The sequence below is a fragment of the Corvus brachyrhynchos genome, unplaced genomic scaffold (assembly GCF_000691975.1).
Source record: "Corvus brachyrhynchos isolate BGI_N302 unplaced genomic scaffold, ASM69197v1 scaffold115, whole genome shotgun sequence".
NCBI lineage: Eukaryota > Metazoa > Chordata > Aves > Passeriformes > Corvidae > Corvus > Corvus brachyrhynchos.
Window position 1 is genome coordinate 21,053,673 of NW_008239553.1, and position 15,052 is coordinate 21,068,724.

The 15,052-nt window shown below is 38.1% G+C and overlaps 2 protein-coding genes across 2 annotated transcripts in view; one reads left to right on the plus strand and one right to left on the minus strand.

Annotated features, from left to right (window-relative positions):
* Positions 1–1,258, plus strand: part of FAM177A1 (family with sequence similarity 177 member A1) — a 12,433-nt gene extending 11,175 nt beyond the window's left edge. Inside the window, exon 4 of the mRNA XM_017741924.1 lies at positions 1–1,258. This exon is cut by the window's left edge and continues 1,347 nt beyond it. The gene's annotated coding sequence lies outside the window, so the exon portion shown is untranslated.
* A 555-nt stretch (positions 1,259–1,813) lies between these two features.
* PPP2R3C (protein phosphatase 2 regulatory subunit B''gamma) lies at positions 1,814–15,024 on the minus strand. Its single transcript, XM_017741923.1, has 12 exons — positions 14,587–15,024; positions 13,362–13,466; positions 12,647–12,759; positions 11,746–11,843; positions 9,281–9,351; positions 8,409–8,541; positions 7,256–7,311; positions 7,108–7,183; positions 6,376–6,512; positions 4,663–4,800; positions 2,969–3,028; positions 1,814–2,254 (listed from the first exon to the last, which is right to left on the minus strand). The coding sequence occupies exons 1-12, from the start codon at positions 14,677–14,679 to the stop codon at positions 2,066–2,068; spliced, it is 1,269 nt and encodes a 422-aa protein (XP_017597412.1). The 5' UTR covers positions 14,680–15,024; the 3' UTR covers positions 1,814–2,065.
* Between the last annotated feature and the right edge of the window lie 28 nt (positions 15,025–15,052).

Genomic DNA, 15,052 nt, shown 5'->3' on the forward strand with positions numbered 1-15,052 from the left:
CTTTCCTTCTCATAAATAATGTGTTGTGATACTGCACTTGGAACAACAGAAATTTTTGTCTAAATGAAGTGCAGGTAGCTCCAGAGCAAATAGCAATTAAGGCTCTTTTAGTGCAATGACTGTTGCACCTGTAGCTTGTAAAAGGTGAATGGTTTACTTCGCAACAGTCAGATGTCATTGCCCCAGTCATTTTCTGTGGACAACTGTTGCAGGCAAAGGAGCAGAGAACCTGCACTAGTTAGCATGTAAAACAGTACTTCTGTCCTTGAGATTTCTAAAAAAAATTTAAAAACAGTCTTCAGCAAAACTGGGTTGTTGGGTATCATGACGTGTCCCTGGCCTTGCTCCCACTGCCAACTGAGGAGCCTGATGTAACACCACAGGCCAGGTAACTTGGCTCTTAGTTTCTGGAATGGTTACATATTTCAGATGACCCTGTGCCTGAACCAGTGTCCTGTACAGCACAAACTCTTCCTCTCATCTGTCTGTGGCACTCCAGCACCACAGAAAAGCTAAGGAGGAGGATTCAGTCTTCAGCTCTAGGCCATCTATTTAGATACTCCATTCTTTGCCTTTTCTGAATTCTAAGACCGAGGGTGCTGACCACTGTGTAAAATCCCTCCTTAGCCCTGAACATCTGCAAGAGACAGCTTGGTTCAACACCTGGGGAATACACAGAAAACGAGCTTGTTCTCTTATGGAGTTGAGTTCTCTTAAGAGTTCTTAGAGCGTCAAAGAAAGAAAACCTCACATAGCTTGAGTAATACCTTGACAGCTGGAGAATACTTTGCTTTTCTTCCAAGAAATTAATTTCTGTTGGTTTTTTTATCTCCTTTCCCTCCTATTTCTTGCGTAACAAATGCTCTCACTGCCTTCTTTGTATAAAATACTGTATTACTCACTGTGCCTTAACTTAATCCTTCCTTTTTTGCAAACTGTATGAAAGTGGTTACTTTCATATTGGTTTAATTTTTCTGTAAATGCATTAATTGGTTATTTTATATTTAATATAATTTTTGAACTGGAAGTTGGCTATGGATTTTCCTTTAAAACTGTGTGGTCTTTGAAACTTTATGCCTGTACACAGGTGTGCGTGGCTGTTTACTGTTGTCATCTTTACTAAGTCACACATCGTGGTTGAATATTCAGGCACCAGAATTCAAAATATCATTTTACCCCCACCCCTTCCTTAGACTCTTGTGTAGTACTCTGTGTTCAGCACTACCTCAAACTAATAAATCATGCAGAATTGCAAACATTTCTGGCCTGGAGCTATTGTAATTCTGTCTGAAAGTTGAAACATTTCTATGGCTTTCTTCAGGATTAAGGGACTTTCGCAGCTCTAACTACTGCTGTAGCTCAGTTGTACAATTAAGATAGATTACATAAAATACTTGCACAGGAGGTTAACTTGTTGAAAGCCTCTGTACAGGTGTTTGGATTGTTTGGATTACTTTTAACTAGATGTAAAGCTAGTGCAGTTTTATTTCTGTTAATGAGCCTCTTAAAAGTTAGGTGTCCAGTTATTTTAATTTTTAATTTACTTATCATTCCTGTTACACACTTAAAGCTGGTCATGCATAGAAGAAAAAGTCCTAAATTCTTTACTTCTTACTGAAAACTACTGCTTTCACAACAGAATGTTCAATGGTGCTGTCACTAGAGGAAGCCATACAGAATGGAGTGGGAGGCTTGGGATGGCTGAGTGGATATAGGCCAGTGCTGAAGATACCAAGACCCACATTCTTACTTTCAGGGAAATTCACACTTAGAATAAGGTATTTAAATAAGAATAGGGCTTGGTACACATGAAAAAAGTCCAAAAATATTTATTTAAAAAACAGGTGATTTTTGCCTCTTAAACAACACTTGCTTTTTTGGTTTCAGAAATTAGTTCTGTGATTCATGTATGTACCGCATTTTGTATCTTACGGGGGGGCAAAGGAGGAAGGGGGAGAAGTAAAATGGAGGAGGAATTGATTCAGATAATGAATGCTTCCAGCTTCCAACAGTTGGCCCATCAGATTGAGATCTCTCTATGGGTACAGTCTGCTCCCATTCGAAGTCATGTATCATCAACATCAGCAGTGTTGTCATTATCGCTTGCCACAAGGACCTCTCTGTTCTCGTATGTCCAGAACCCATTCAGATCAATTAGAATGCTGGTAACAGTGTCTCCTTGACTGCTATTGATCAAGTCTTGAAGGGAGATTTTGTAAGGGTCCTTAGGCTTCACCATATCAAAGATTTCATCCTATGAAAGACAAGTCAAAATTGGGAGAAAAACCCCCACACATTAATGAGCAGAATAATGGCTATTTCATACCATATACAGAATGATCTTTGGCTAACTAGTGCCACCCACACCAATTTACAAAAAGCAGCTGTTAAGTCCCAAAGCATTGAAAATACAAAGCACACTGACTGATTTGCTACAGTTCGGAGCAGTGTCCTCAGCTCCCACATCTCAACTAAGAATTTGATTTTGTGGGGAGGCTTCAGCCTCAAAGTGGTAAAATGAAACTCAGTTCACTTGTATGAGCTAAGTTTTGCAGAAACTCCTGTACTTTTTTTTTTTTTAAGTACTAAAACTGCTAAATATAAAGTAGGCAGTATTTAGTTTTATAGGCTGTTTTTTTTAATTCACTAGTCGGTCCCCTGTCCCCCAAGGAATGATCCTCAGAACTGTGAAATGGACTTAGCAAGTACCTTCAAGTGTAAGAAACAGCAACATGTATTTAACAGGTAATTTGTCTATTATTAAGGAAACTACTAGAACATATCAGTTATTTTGGAGAGCAACTGCTGACCAGAAAGGAATTTTCAAACCTATGAGTAGGACAAGTCTGCTTATTTCTACTACTCTGCAGGTAAGTATACAGCAACCTACAAATGATGACATAACATAATTAAATCATTAAATGCTTATTCAACGATTATACATAGTACTCCATTTGGTAAAGCTAACCTTGACATCCTGAAAAGAAACTGGTTCTTGTCCATGAATTTTCATTTGTTCCTGAATAGCCTAAAAAAAAGAGAAGTTAGCAATGGCTAGTGCAGTATTATACTGGCGCTGTATGGAAGTTTTTTAATGCTTCTGCATCTTAAGCTGCATTGCCCTCTAACAAAGCATTCATGGTACAGCTTGCAATTGCTTTTCTTCTACAGGTGAGGCAGGGGTGAGCTACGGCATTATCAATGATATACATCTCTAGGTTCACAGTTCTTAATTAGTACGACATGAATCTCACTTTCATTATGACCAGTGTTTGAGAAATTTGCATATTATCCTTCAGCACTCAAAACTTAAGATATTCATACACTCGAACTATAAGGTTACATTTTCTGACACAGTATGAAATACAGACTAGGGGAAGAGAAAAGGAAAATGACCAATCAGCAGAAAGACAGATTAATTCTTTTAAACACCTGCATCACCAAACCTGCATCTGCAAGTAACTGTGAACAAAACTCTTTCACTAGCATAAGCTGCACAGCCTTGTCAGCACAGTTCTGCCAGCACAACCTCTGGAAGTGCAGACCTATTGACACTTAATGCTAGCAGAAAAGCAATCATTCAGAGTCAAGAGGAACTGTTCTGATTTCAAGGAAAACTTAGAACATTCCCTGTCCAAAAGGCGACTTGTTACAATATAGAAATAAGGTGGATATAAGATTATGCCTTGAGCAGGCCTGAATGCTTTAATGACTAATGAACTACGTACATTGTTCTTCATCCTTTAAGCATACAGCTAAGTACAATGACATTACCTATTTTTACAGTTATAATACAAAGATCCACATAAAGAAATTTGGAGTGCTTGCCCATGTCTGAATAGATATCACTGAGGGGATCCTGTACATGAATAAAGCATCAAGCTCACAACTCAGCTGAAACCACCCACAGCAAAAAATACAATTTTACTGCATAGCACTTCCCTTCCCAAGATATCTCAGGTATCTTTTAGAAAAACAAGACAAAACAACAAAATACCTGCCCCCTCTCCAAACCAAAATCACCACTAATCAGAAGGAAAAAAACCCAAAACAACAAAAACCCCATCACACACAAACCGCAGTTTGGAGGAAGATTTTACAATCTTAAGTTAATTTTAACAGCAACTAAAAAAAATTAAGCTTAGTTTAAATCTATTTTGGAAGCAACATGTAAAAATGCAGACTATGAAAAATGCAAGAAGCTTTTTGCAAGCAAAGCACTGAATGAAAAATCCCACAGCTGTACAGGCCTATCAATAAATTTAATTTTCTTTTCTTTTACTGAATTTTAGGATTACAGTTGAAATTAAAACCATGGGCAATAATCAGTTAGAACCATCATAAAAAATCTTAATAGGTAATCATCACGCAATTTTAAGACAATTCACATTTAAAAAAACCCCAAATCAATAGAAAATATTTTTCCTAACCAAAATCAAAACAGTTAACTTCAACTGCAGATAAACTACTGAAAATACCTTTTGAAATCTTTCCAATTTTTGTCTTTTTAAAAAAAATATTTTAAATCTTCTTAGAAGTCATTACTAGCCTGCCTGTGGCTATTGGTAATTTAAAGTGATTTCCTGCAGGTCTGCATGCAGAAGCACATAGGCTATAACACTAGAAACACAGAAAATGGCCTACTTGTATAAAGAGACTTACCCTAAAGAAATAATTAAGGGAAAAGACATTCAGGTGTCCTTTGTTCTCTATATCAAGCAGTTTGAAAATATATTGCAGAGCTGCAGGCTCCTTTCTGTTTTCTAATGCAAGCACAAAGTCCAGGTAGGTTTTATAGTCCTAGAAGTAGATACAATCATGTTTATTACAGTCTTCTTTCTAAATTGATTTTGCAAGCAGGAACTCTCTAACTGGCAGCTATTTCATTGTAGGGGATCAGTCTATTTTCTGAAAAAGACAACATGAAATAGAAAATGGCTGCTACAACTAATGTGCACAGGAAAGTTACTTTTTAATGACTGCTGATAACGGGAACTCCTGCCATTTTAGAGGCAAAATAGCATTCCAAGCATAAATCCAAATTAAACATGCCATATATATGCTTTTAAACAATGTTTAATATATCTTTAAACTGCTGAACATACCCAACTAGTGAAGAAAAAACATTAAATGTTTTCATTACCACAAATTAAATGTCTAGCGGCAGCGAGCCTGCTGTTACCAAATAGCTAATTAAGTATATAATCCTTAGACCAGAGTCAGTGGTTTGGCAAATCATGTGCTAGAAACATTGGTCATGATTACAAATAAGTATCACACTTTTCTTTTTCATTAGTACTGATTCTTGGTTTCCCAATCAAGATACAGTTGTGACAAGGGCAGAAATCCTACAGCCCTGTGTGTTTAATAACCCCATTTACCTGCAACATCTGAGAGTTGTGCTGTCATTCAGAGGGAGCTTGACAGCCTGGAAAAATGGGCTAACAGGAGCCTCATCAAGCTGAACAGAGGGAATGCAAAACCCTGTATCTGGGGAGGAATAACCCCATGTACCTGTAGAGTTGGGGGCTGACCAGTAAGAAAGCAGCTTTGCAACAAACAGGCCCTTGCAGCAAAGGCTGCTGAAAGCACCCTCAGCTGCATTAGGAAACGCTTTGCTGGCAAGTTGAGGAAGGTGAGTGATCCTTCTCTAGTCAGCACAGCTTACACTACATCCAGGCACTGGGTCCTGCTCTGGTCTCCCCCACACAAGAGAGATGAACCTACTGCTGCAAGTCCAGGAAAGGACGACTAAGAGGATCCCTCATGACCTCAGTGGCAAAAGGGCTGTATAGTGAATTTGTAACTTGTCACTGTACACTCCAGTCATCTAAATGCAGACAAGAATAGTGGCTAAACATTAAGAAAACCTTCAAAAAATATAGATATAAGGTGTTACTTTAACTCCTTTTAAATTAGGTAGACTTCTCATTTTTCACAGCTATGGAAAGCTTACAATGAAAAACACAACTGTCTTCATGAAGAAGTAGACAGCTTAGCTAACTTGCACTGATCTCAGGTGTGCCACTTGTCTTTGGCTCTCTTTAAAGCATTACATTTAACTAAAAAGTACTGCTGCATCTACACATTTTTTCAACATGCACTTTTGTAATTGGATCTACAAGTGGCCTTATCCTAGCCTGTCTGGATTCTGTATCACCTCTGCTTTTTCAAACAAGCAATTTATTTTTAAGCAATCACCTTGCTCTTAAGAAAATTAACTTTCTAGTATGGTGCACGGTCATTTGTGTGCACAATGATAAACAAAAGTTACCTCAAGCTACTCTTTCTTTTAAAAATACTGATTATTAGACATTTCTCAACTCAGTAAGCCAAAGCTTTTATGCTGTGGACAAAGTGAAAATATGTGATTACCATTTCACCATCATAAGTTAAGCATTCTTGAAAGACACGATCCAAAAATATGTTGGTCAGAGTCCCTGTTCCATATCGGGACAGTTCTTCTTTGCTGAGCATGCCATTGTGATCTTTATCAAGGTTTAAGTACTGACCTAGGGAGTAGATGAAAAAATCCAGCCATAATATACCTCTATCAGAAAAGAACTGTTTCAACCGAGAAAAATAAACACTGAAATTTTGTCAAATCCATAATAAAATTAATGCAGCTAAGTGAGAATATGCTAGATCCACAATAATATTTATAAAGCATTAGAAATAAGTGCAGAACATGGAGGGAGAGGAAGTGGGATTCCCATAATGAGGTGTTAGTAGTTCTGCTCTAAGTTAATAGCTGTGGATACAGAGAGAGGAGCAGAAGGCTGAGAGCATATTATTTTATACAAATATGCTGTAAGCATGAAAAAAGAGCTAAAGACAATTCAAAGGCATGAACAGAGCCAGAAGAGAAGGTTACACAGGAATCTTGTACCTTGTGCAATAAGGTGACTGATTATAAAACCATGATAAAGAGCAACAGCAGAGAACCAAAACTATGAAGAAAGTCAGGAAGATATACTGGAAGGGTGGATACAGGATTTGAAAAGACGAGTTAGCAGGAGGGTTTAACATGACAAAAGCAGAGGAAAAATACAGTAATAATGTGACTAAGTCATACAAGAAAGAAGTGTTGACATAGAAAGGACCTACCATAAACTCTTAATGCAGAAGGAGCAGAAAACCAATTTGTTTCCTGACTTTCTTTAGAAAGTTCTTCATCCCTTAACTAAGTGAAACATAAAGTTAGAATTCAGAAAGAGTAAATTAAAATACAACAGTATATGTTAGAGACCTTTACCTCCAGTAAATCATCCAGGAAGCTGCAAGCTAAAATATCTTGTATCTTTATCTTCCCTGTAGCAAGAAAAGGAAAATACATTTTAACAGTTGTTCAGCCATTTGACTATTCCATTTGACTATTCTCATTTAAGTGGTTCTACTTAAGAAAGAAGTATTCGGAGCAGAAAAAAAAAGCCTTTTTAAAAAACCAAAGCTAAACAAAACCCACATCTAACATCAAGGATAAGACTCTAATTTCAGAGATAAAATAAAATACCTTTTAAAATGACTGGACAAAACTAGCCTGGTATAGGCAGGAGTTATCCTGAAGCCTTAAAAGCCAGAAAACTCGATTAAAATAAATGTGAGTGTTCAACTCAAAATGTAAAATAAAAAACGCAAAGAAAGCATGCTTAAAACATTTGATGAAATAACAGTCTCCTAAGTGACATGATATTCTTACATCTTCGAAACTACAGATGTGACACAAAGCTAAGGTAGCAGAATGCACTTCTGCTGGTGCAGCTCTGACTGGTGCACAGACACTGTGCTCACCGCTGTGCAAAGTAATGGCATTGTAACTTCCACACACCCTCTCCACACGTTTGTAATTACCTCTGTCAGAGGCTGCTGCCCACACAATTCTGACCTTTACAAGGGGCACAGCTGGACCTTGAAAACACATGCAGTTTGCGATTTAAATCGAGGGCATACAAGGGAGCTGCACCTGTAACAAGGATTATCATACCTAACTGCAGACCTTTTCTAGTGGGTCTACACAGCGCACACAGATTTAATCACAGGAAAAGCACATCACTGCAACCATTCCTGACCATCTCCAGCTCTGCGGAGGTCCTGACAAGCAGTTGTGTTGTTGGTTGCAGTGTTTTCTATTCACCCTGAACACTTATAAAATTAGCTACTGCTAATGGCTCATTATGATGAAACAGTATCTTGTTTCTCAGTTTCTATGAGATAAATCTATAGTACCTCAACTGATGGATATCTCACAGAAATTCATTAGCTGCAAAAGTAGATTATTAGATCCACAATAAAGAATTGTGGTCTTCAGTGGAAATGAATCTCCAATGATGAACAGAAGCCTACAAAGACAACTACATATTACTTTGAAAACACAAGTAGCTTCAGTGGAAACATTTCAAGAGACTTACCTGTTCTGAGAGGATCCAGAAAGAAGAAGAACTTTCTAACTGCTGTGCAGACATAAAAGGAGTAAAAAGATTTTTCTAAGCCATCCAGTTGTGGCAAAGTAGGGATGAGTTCCAAAATATAGTTTTCTAAATCCTGCAGAATTAAGAAAGAAAAGAAAACAAGCATTAAACACCACTATTGTTGCATCTTTGCTATATTCCTCCCTGGCTTTCAAGTGTATTTTATTAAAAATAAACAGTCCTGAAACAATGCAGAAAAGAGCAAGAAAGCAGGTAAAAAAGCTTCTGTCTCTGTGCAAGAAATCCCAGATCATATACATGCACCTGCAATTCTAGGGCTGAAACAATCTATAATAAAGCAGAATTTAACAAAGTACATGATATTTATATGTAAATATAAATGCAGTCAACTGTACCTTTTTCAAATATCAGTGCATAACTCCTGACTGGATTATCCCACTGCTGAATACTCTTTAATAAAACTTTTTTCTTTAAGTTGAGCAGTAACTAGGACATTTGTATTTATTTTATAATATTACCTCCCGTTAGAGCAGGAGAATAATTCACTGAAGAATAATTTGTTATTTTTACCATATCCTAATAAATCTAGTAAAGTGCTAATGACATGAAATCTTTATAGATACAATCCCATTTTCAGAAAATTACCCATATATTTGAAAGGCTAGCACCACTCTCACCACCAAATCTCCTGAGCACATGAATTGCAATTTATCCCAACAAACGTGCCCACTCCAAATCTATGTTATGATACAAGCTTTTACAAGACAAGACTAGAAAAAACCTGGAATCTTTCTGATGCTCTGCCATTTGATTCTAAAGAGAGACATTAAGTTAATCAAGAATTTACTTACTGATTCTCTGAGGTACCCTTGTCCTGCCACATCATATAAACTGAGACCTATTCTTGTCTGATGAAGCCATACTGTGAAACAGAAAACAGAATTACAATGCAAGAAACCTATGGGGCTTTTGAGTTCTTGCCAAAATTTGAAGTTATTCTAGAGGCCGCAAGGCACAGCTGGATTTTAAGTGCCTCTTCCCATTTTTCTGAGATTTAAGCAAAGCCATGTCATGTACTGCTTAGAAACACTGTTTCAGTCTCTAAATTTGTAAAAGTCATTGGCAATATACTATAAATATACACTTTATAAATATATACTATTTGTAATATAAATATGCACCGTTGCCAAGACTGCCTTATAATAACTAGATGTGAAAAATGGCTGAGCAGACACCACATTTTATTTGGTGTATCACAGAATCATAGAATGGCTAGGATTAGAAGCAACCTTAAAGATCACCTAGTTCCAACCTTCCCTCACCATAGGCAGGGGTGCTACCTACCCACTAGATCAGAGTGCTCAAAGCCCTGTCCAACCTGGCCTTGGAACACTTCCAGGGATGGTGCATCCACAACCTCTCTGGGCAACCTGTTCCAGGGCCTCACCACCCTCTGAGTAAAGTATTTCTTGCTAGCATCTCCTCTAAAATGTTTCCTCTTTAATATAAAACTGTTTCCCCTTGTTCTATCACTATATGCCTGTGTAAAAGTTGCTCTCCCTCCATTTATACACTCCCTTTAAGTACTGAAAGTGCACAGTGAGGGCTCCCCCACAGCCTTCTCTTCTCCAGGCTGGACAACCCCAACTCTCTCAGCCTGTGGTCATAGGAGAGGCTCACATCTTTCCTGTGCTGACTCCTGGTGGGGTCTCACAAGTCTCAGAGCAGAGGGCAAGAATCATCTCCCTTGACCTGCTGTCCATGCTTCTTTTGATGCAGCCCAGGCTTTCCAGGCTGCAAGCACACACAGTTGGCTATACAGAATCATATGGATTTGTTCTCTCTCACTGACTTAGAAATGTGTAGCAGGTGCACTTTCACTGCATTAAACAGCTGTACAATGTCATATACATATAGATTGCTACAACACCTTTGTACAGCACCAGACACTGCAGCTACAGCCGAAGATCCTGCCCTCACTTCTGAGCTACGAGAATTAGAATTGCACAAACGTCTACTTTGTAATGAGAAAGCACATTAATTGGACAATCTACAGGACAATGTGCTTGAGGCCATTATTAAAGCACTGGAACAGTGATGGAGAATAGATTAGGCATAAAAACTATTATTCACAAACTCAACATTAAATTTAACTCCCATTTTATGAAGAAACAGTTCAAAAGTTCCTCTTATGCAGTATGAGCTGTCCTTCAAAACATTCACTCTTCAAGGTAAGTGTTTCTCATGGTGGGCTAAGCGTCATTCAGATGGCAGAGGTTTTACAGTGAGGCTGTTTCTTTGTTGGCTTAAGTTTAAAGGTAAATGCATCACACATTAAATGATTTGGTGGTGGCAGCTATTATTATTATTATTATATTTGTTTGCTTAGAAAAAAGGCATCATCCTAAATACACAAGACTTAAAACTTCTGGGTGAAACAAAGCTCTGAAAAAACCTCTGTTTGTGTCCATCTGGTTGGGCCTTTTTGAAACGCATACAATTTTAACAGACTTTGCCACAAGTCTCCTATCCTGCAGCTTTTGGGCTCGTTGTTGGAAATGGGTCTGTGACTAATTTCTTGCATATTGTACACACCTGCACATCACATTTCCTGCTCAACACATTTCTCATCCCTTGCACCACAAGATTTTAAGTTAAGCAGTCTGAGCTGCTCAGAGAAAGGTGCCGTTCTCCTCTCTTGAAGGCTCTAGCAGATCTAAGAACACAGTAGCCGGGGCAAAAGATAATAACACAATCTTCCTTTCTGCTAGCCAGCCTAGTGTTTTAAACAACGTGTAATACAGATTTAAAAAAAAAAAAATTTAAAAAGGCATTTTTCAGCCCAAATGGCTATTTATAATAAAAAATAGCTGAAAATATGGTAAGGCTACAGTGACAAGCACAGAAACATACTCACATATTTGACAATCAGTTAGAAAACATAGACAACACCACTCTGTAAAAGGACAAACAGCAAACAAAGCTATCTGCCTGATCATAGTGGTTAAGATCACACCTGCCATGGAACTTTATTGTTTTGCACTTCACAACATTGCCTGAATAAAGGAAATCAGAATGACAATATACATAACAAACAGATCAAGGATAACTGTGGCCAGGGAGAGGTGGATTTTAGAGGTATGGTGGACTCCCACCTTTTAGTAACCAGAAAAAAATCCCAAGCCTCAAGAAAAACAGCATTTGCAGTTAAGTGCAGATCTCACTGCTGCTGAAGGGAACATCAAGTAACTAATAAGGCTGAAAATAGCCTTAAAATGAAACAACTTCTCTCTAAGCAGAAGAAGCATCCACTAACCTTTTCGCATGACATAATTGAAAAACTGCATGATAGATATTCTCCCATAAGGATCATTATGGAGTAATTTAGCAAAGATCTTCGCTGTAAAGAATTGTCTGTAAAACATAAACACAAAGCTACTTCTATGCATCCGATTACACTGCACTGACAAATCCAGTTACAGTATCTGAAATTTACAGATCCTGTAAAATAATGTTTTAACACAGAATATGTTAATATGCTACATTACACTCATCAAGTGGGATCCTACCAAGTAACAACAGTAAACTCAATAAAAAGCAGCCACCTTTTCTGCTCACGAGACTCTTCATTGATGTAGAACTTTTGAGAGCTTTTATTCAATTTAATTTCTCTTTAGTACAATATGTTTGGTAGCTTCCAATCTTCAACAACAGTATGCTCATAAAAGAAACTGCCAGTACTGACAAATAATCTGCTTCTACCCAAAACTCAATCACAAAGCCATGTGCACAACAGCCATCTCCAACAGGAGCACAAAGAAGACCATTCATTGCATGCTGTGCACAGAACATCTGGTAGAAAATTCTGCATCAGAAGGTATTAGGGAAGGTTGGGCAATATCACTAGAGACATGACTTCCAGTTCAAATACATAATGTGCTATTTGCTGACCACTAACATCATAAAAATGCTAATGCTGATAAAAAGTTCTTCGTCAAAAGGATGCACTACCATTCTTTCATGCACCTCTGTTAAAAGTCACCTCAAGAGATGCAGAGTACACCTTTGCAAGGATGTCAAGCAACCAGTTCATCAGTAACTACATGGATATGATTTCTTCTCACCATTAAACTGTTCCCATCTATTTTAGCAACTGAAAGTTACAGCAGCACTTAGGTTTAGTCAAAATGAGCACATACAACAGAAGAACGCCTTACTTGCATTTTGGTCCAGCTTTTTCACCAACTTTCAAGAAGTTCTCATAATTGATCATTGCTTCTTCCCCAATCATTGGTGATGTCTGATGTTTGTCCAGTAGAAACCATAGATTCTTAAAAGTTATTTATATTTGGTTAAGAAGGTATCTCTAAAGAGATGTCAATGTACTTAAGATACAGTGTTTTAAGAAACTCAGCAAAAATGTGGGCTTGATGCAAGGCTCTCTCAGTTAATCAGTACACACAGTCAGTTCAGCCAGAAAAGTGAGTATGCACTACTTCCACCGCCTTACATGCTGTTAAACACATGCACACTCTCTCTCCCTCACTAGGATTTCTAGGGTCACACTAAAAAGTCTAGGGTCACTTCTGTCTTTGCAGTGCAATAAAATCAACCATCTTCGGAGTGTCTCTCAGTGATACATAAACAGAACCTATTTCATCATCTGGGCCCACCAGGGGAATCACTGCAACATGCTGGAAAACCAGAAGCCATCAATTTAGTCCTCACATACATCATAACGAGGAAGCTTCATGCTGGCATTACCAGCCCAAGGCTATGCAGGACTTCAGCTTTACCTAGTACTGTGTGCCCAAATACAAAGCATCTTACCACAAGATTCTGTGGGCGCACAGGAGATAATCAAACTCTGACAGGAGATAATCTAAATCCATTCAGAAGCCATTACAAGATATACAGAAAATAATTTTCTACCTGCAGCTCTTCATTATCCAACAGTTCTCTACTTTTTCTTTGCAGAAAGACAGCTCTAGATTCTTCTCTTAATTTCTGAAGCAAGACTTCATCTTCAGCTGGCAGCTGGAAACATTGTGGCATTTTAATTTTCTGCACAGTGGTAGCATTCAAAAACTACACATACAGCAAGTAGTCTTAGGTAGTCTTGAGTCATACGCTCTGATTGAAGTTGTTTACGTGACAGAAGACAGCCAGTCTACCAGACTTGCTTCTGCTACAAGGGATATCACTTGCATACTGTCTCAAACCATTTCAATAATGAAGTATTTAATTAAAGCAGGACATCGTTAACACGAAAGACACTCTAAGTAGCTCATACCTGAGGTACCCATCTAGTAAGCACTTTCCCATGCTAGATATGAGGGCTCACACATAAAAGACATTTACTGCTGTGTTCTACTTGGGAGAGAGCAGCACATTGTATTTTGTGGTAGGCCTGATTCTCAAAAGTGTGAATGTCTACTAGACGTGTTTTGGCCAACAAATAAGATGAAAGAACACCTAGTGTAAAAATTCTGCCAATATTTATGTGCCAAACTGTACAGCACCACCAGAATTTGGAGAGTTGCACATATATCAATCAACTGAAACATAGGTACTCCAGAACTTAATTGGCAGAAACATGAGATCCTAAGGAATACATGACCATGAGAGGTTTGACAAAAGCTGAGTGGTCAAGTTGATGAGTGCCAGCAATATCAAGATGTCAACATGTGCTCCCATCCCAATCTGATTCATCTCACAATTAGGTTGCTAGACCAAGCATTTCTGCTGGATGATGCAAGCAACAGATTTATCTTTAGTCTGCAAAACCAAAGACCCACCATTTTCATTAGGCAGCATCCCATCATGTCTAAATAGGAACCTGAAGATAGATATGTGTAACACCAAGACATCAAAATTTAGTTAGAACATGAAGTGCCTCTGAAAGAGAACTTCCTATCTTTACCAATCAGGCTGATTAGCAACCCATTTCACTGCCTTTGGTAAGATTCTCAGTAATTATTTAAAACTAATGAAATTCACAATTGAACAAAACAACAAATTAGACTAATCAATCCACGTCAGTCAGATTTCAATCTACTTTAGTTTCTGAAGGTGCAGGGTCCTTGTAAGTGACAACAACTTTCTTTACAACACAGAATAGCCTCTTATTAAAAGTTTATCTGGATACTTCACTTACCCTGTAGTAAAATCGTGGTATGTTTGCATATGATATACTGTCACTTTTTTTCCCTCCTTTCCATTCCATGTAATATTTTGTGAACAATTCCATTTCTTCATCCTTCAGCTCTTGTTCACTCTTTTTGGCTGATTGACACAGAAAAGAATGTTCACGTTGTACTCCAGAGTTCTAACGTAACGAGAGGCTTGAAAAATACAGTTAATACTGAGGCTTATCCGGTTGTGCGGTTTAGTAACACAAATATTAGGTGGAAATCAGTGGAGCACAGACCAATCATATAAATTACGTAAGAATACATAACATAAGTATTTTGAGTATATACACAGCACCTCTTTCACTGAATGACTGTTCACACCCGATTCACTGCAAGGTACGCAGCGGTAGCAGCTACATAGGGATGCCTGACAGAGCAGCAGTGCTCCTGCTTCAGTGACAGCCCTGTTTGAGACGCTGCGAGGGGCGA

Excerpts from the sequence above, each read along its gene's own strand:
- PPP2R3C (XM_017741923.1), bottom strand. The coding sequence starts at position 14,679 with ATGGAATTGTTCACAAAATATTACATGGAATGGAAAGGAGGGAAAAAA. Across the intron at positions 8,542-9,280 it reads AAGGGTACCTCAGAGAATCA|GATTTAGAAAACTATATTTT; the intron begins GTAAGTAAATTC and ends TTAATTCTGCAG. Across the intron at positions 4,801-6,375 it reads TAACTTATGATGGTGAAATG|GACTATAAAACCTACCTGGA; the intron begins GTAATCACATAT and ends ATCTACTTCTAG.